At 39.8% G+C, this 3,332-nt stretch overlaps 1 protein-coding gene across 1 annotated transcript; it reads left to right on the forward strand.

Moving 5' to 3' along the window:
- The first annotated feature begins 1,139 nt into the window (after positions 1–1,139).
- LOC129767669 (nascent polypeptide-associated complex subunit alpha) lies at positions 1,140–2,979 on the forward strand. Its single transcript, XM_055768792.1, has 3 exons — positions 1,140–1,260; positions 1,684–1,875; positions 2,147–2,979. Exons 2-3 carry the CDS (start codon positions 1,722–1,724, stop codon positions 2,653–2,655), a joined length of 663 nt encoding a protein of 220 aa, XP_055624767.1. The 5' UTR covers positions 1,140–1,260; positions 1,684–1,721; the 3' UTR covers positions 2,656–2,979.
- The last annotated feature ends 353 nt before the right edge of the window (positions 2,980–3,332 follow it).

The following is a 3,332-nucleotide window of genomic DNA, read 5'->3' on the forward strand; positions in this document are numbered from 1 at the left end:
CCTACTTCTTTTGGAAATATTTTCGGCCAATAGTTAGAATTGTATGGAAATAATATCTCTCAAAAATCCACTTACGCTATCATACTAAAATGACTTCACATATTTCATAATATCTTCAAAATCTTCAATCCTGGCATGTCTGATACACAGTTACAAAAAAAAAAAATTTTATTTTTCATCAAATACGCCATTCATTTTATTGAAAACTGCATAATTTTAAACAGTAGATCCTAAATAGTACATTTAGGCCTTGTTCTCTCTGCAGCGGGGCGTCAACGTGGCGTGAGCGGGGCGTGTTCTCTTCTCGCTAGGATATGTTAATTCACTCACATTGCACCGTGCCAGCGGCGTGTCTTCAGCGTGTTTTATGAAAATTGTTAATGTGTGTTTTTGAATGAAAGAATGAAAATTGGTTTATTTTTGAATATTCATAGTTGGACGCATCCGGCTAAAAACTCGGAGGGTGAAAAACGTAAAAAAAATAAAACTAAAAAATTAAATTATGTCACTACTACAAATAAACATATGCAAGAGAGAAGCGGAGAAGTACAAATATCGTCGGCGTGAAGTGTTTTCGGTTGCACGCCAGCAACACGCCAAAACCACGCTCACGGCACGTCATCCTGGTGTGAACACATCGGTAAGAACACACACGATTATTCGTAGGCGTCACACGCCCCGCCCAAGCCACGCTGACGCCCCGCTGCAGTGAGAACAAGGCCTTACAGTGAAAAACTTATCAACTTGTTGCATTTTCAATGAATTAAAATAGAATTTTCTGCCGGCGCTCTAAAATCTTGCTTTTGTCACATAAAATGACTCCCAAATTAATATTGTACATTTTAGCAGCTTTAGCAGCTTAATAAATACCTTTCGAAATTTTTGGTTGAAACAATATTTCAAGTGCAGTTAAAAAAATATTTTTCGTGGTATAATGCCACTCACGAAAAACATTATAAAATACATTTCCACGGCCTTATAAAGGATTATTAGAAGTTCCTTTTTATTCAATAACCAGCGCTTCTATTTCTATCATCAGATCATGTAACGTTCAATTGTTTCAGTGTACAAGATGAAGTTCCCTCTAGTTTCACTAGATGTCTCGACTGAGCGCAACTACTTCCTCTTCGTTTGACAGCCAGAACTGTCAGTTCGCATAGAACTTACTTTTTGATCTAGATCAGCCTGTTCGTTCTCTGTTTCCGGCATCTTGTGCTATAGTTAGTACCGCATTTATTTTGCTGCTTTACCAAAAGTGGTGTAAGTTTACAGAAATTTGTTGAAAACGCATAATTCTGACCGACAAAAGCTGCTTGCGATTGAGTGCCACATAAATATTCGATAGTGTTTGACTCCCGAAGTGATTTTCCGTGGAAATGGCAAACAGCCTGTACGAAAATATTTGCCGAAACTGACAATAGTTGAGCCGTGAAAAGTGAAAGAGCTATAATTAGTTTTGTGTAGAGGTTATATCCAATTGTGTGCAATAGAACCTTTTTAGTTACCAGTGATAAGCTATCTACACATACGAATATTTGCGGTTTTCGAATCTCACCACAATTCTTTTTGATATGATTACACTCAATGCAATGCAGCTTTTCGATAACAGTGTTCAAAAGACTGGATTACGCATCTTCGATGTTTATAGTTTTTAGAACAAACTAAGACTGTTTATTTCCGTAGAACTATCATCTAAAACCAAAAACATTCAAAGCGTGAGAATGCCAGAATTGACTGAAATTACGGAGAGCACCGCAGCGGCTGCAGGCGCATCTGTTGCTCCCAGCACCTCCGCCGACAATACGGAGGCCAAATTGGAAGATGCTCCAAGTGACACCGAATCGGAGGACACCATCCCTGAATTGGAAGACGCAGGTGAGTCGAGTGGTGTTTTGTAAATATCCTAAAATTGGGCGAGTATTGCGGAATATGACGCGCTGTTCATATTACGTCACATGGGATATTGCAAATGAGTCAGTGAAGTATTTATTGATTAATTCTATTTGAAAACTGATATGTGAAAATGATACTTTCTGGATATAGCGTGATATCATATCACTGAATACTTTTCCGACTTGACAAAAAACATGTATCGCAAACATGATCTGTGAATTATTCAAGTCTAATACAAACTTCTTTATTCCAGGATCAGCATCCGCACAGCTATCCACTGGTGGCTTACCAGACCTAGTCTCGAAGGCCAAGCAGTCCCGTGGTGAGAAGAAGGCTCGCAAAATTATGTCAAAACTAGGACTGAAGCCAGTGCAAGGCGTGAACCGAGTGACGATTCGCAAATCAAAGAATATCCTGTTCGTGATAAACAATCCAGATGTATATAAAAACCCGCACAGCGATACCTACATCATTTTTGGTGAGGCCAAGATTGAAGATCTCTCGCAGCAGGCCCAGGTAGCAGCAGCGGAGAAATTCAAGGCCCCAGAAGCATCCCCGGCTGCTGGAGAAGCCGCAGGAGCTACCACCTCAGTTGCACCCATTGCCGAAGAGGACGAGGAAGAAGTGGATGAAACTGGTCTCAACGATAAAGACATCGAGCTGGTCATGCAGAATGCGAATGTCCCCCGCGCCAAGGCAATCCGAGCGCTGAAGGAGAACTCGTATGATGTCGTGAACGCGATCATGGAGTTGACGATGTAAAACTCGAAGTCGTCTCAAATGATGGTTCATGATCGCACCCCCCCCCCCCCTCCTCTTCAAATACCTTCTAGTAGTAATAGAACATTATATATACAGACAGAAACATCTCTAGTTCTGAAAAGCGCGTTAAAAGAAGGAACAATAATGGAACAAGTTTGTTGCAGACGATGTATGTGCAACTGGTTTGGGATATTATTAATTTTATTGCTAATAATACTACTACTATTACTGCAACACACATACAGATACTAAGGTCTATTCTTACGTTTATCACGCTAGGAAAAAACATGAAAAAACAATAAAATATACCAAATTCGGAAAACATTCCACATTTTTGTACACTGTCCGAATTCGTTTTAAATGTTTCACAAGATTACGACATGCTTTAATCTGCAACAGGCGAATTGGTTTACATGAACATCTCTCCCAAACCTTCTGTTCAGGATCTAGATCAGCTTTACTCATCCTGCGGCCCACCGAGCTCTGCTAGTTGGCCCATCTGGTGATACTTTATTTTAAACCATTTTGTATGGGTAACAATCACGAAAACTTTCACATTCACGTTTTCTTACTAAGCGCACGTTATGTGTCCAATCGCAGAACTATCTACCCTTTAAAATTACCTTTCACTATTAAAGTCCTAGTATTTCTACCAAAACTCGTGATAATGATATCAG

The sequence above is a fragment of the Toxorhynchites rutilus genome, chromosome 2 (genome assembly GCF_029784135.1).
Source record: "Toxorhynchites rutilus septentrionalis strain SRP chromosome 2, ASM2978413v1, whole genome shotgun sequence".
In the NCBI taxonomy this organism is placed as follows: domain Eukaryota; kingdom Metazoa; phylum Arthropoda; class Insecta; order Diptera; family Culicidae; genus Toxorhynchites; species Toxorhynchites rutilus.

Coding starts and splice junctions, on each gene's coding strand:
- LOC129767669 (XM_055768792.1), top strand. CDS start 1,722: ATGCCAGAATTGACTGAAATTACGGAGAGCACCGCAGCGGCTGCAGGC. Junction 1,876..2,146: donor CCCTGAATTGGAAGACGCAG/GTGAGTCGAGTG, acceptor TCTTTATTCCAG/GATCAGCATCCGCACAGCTA.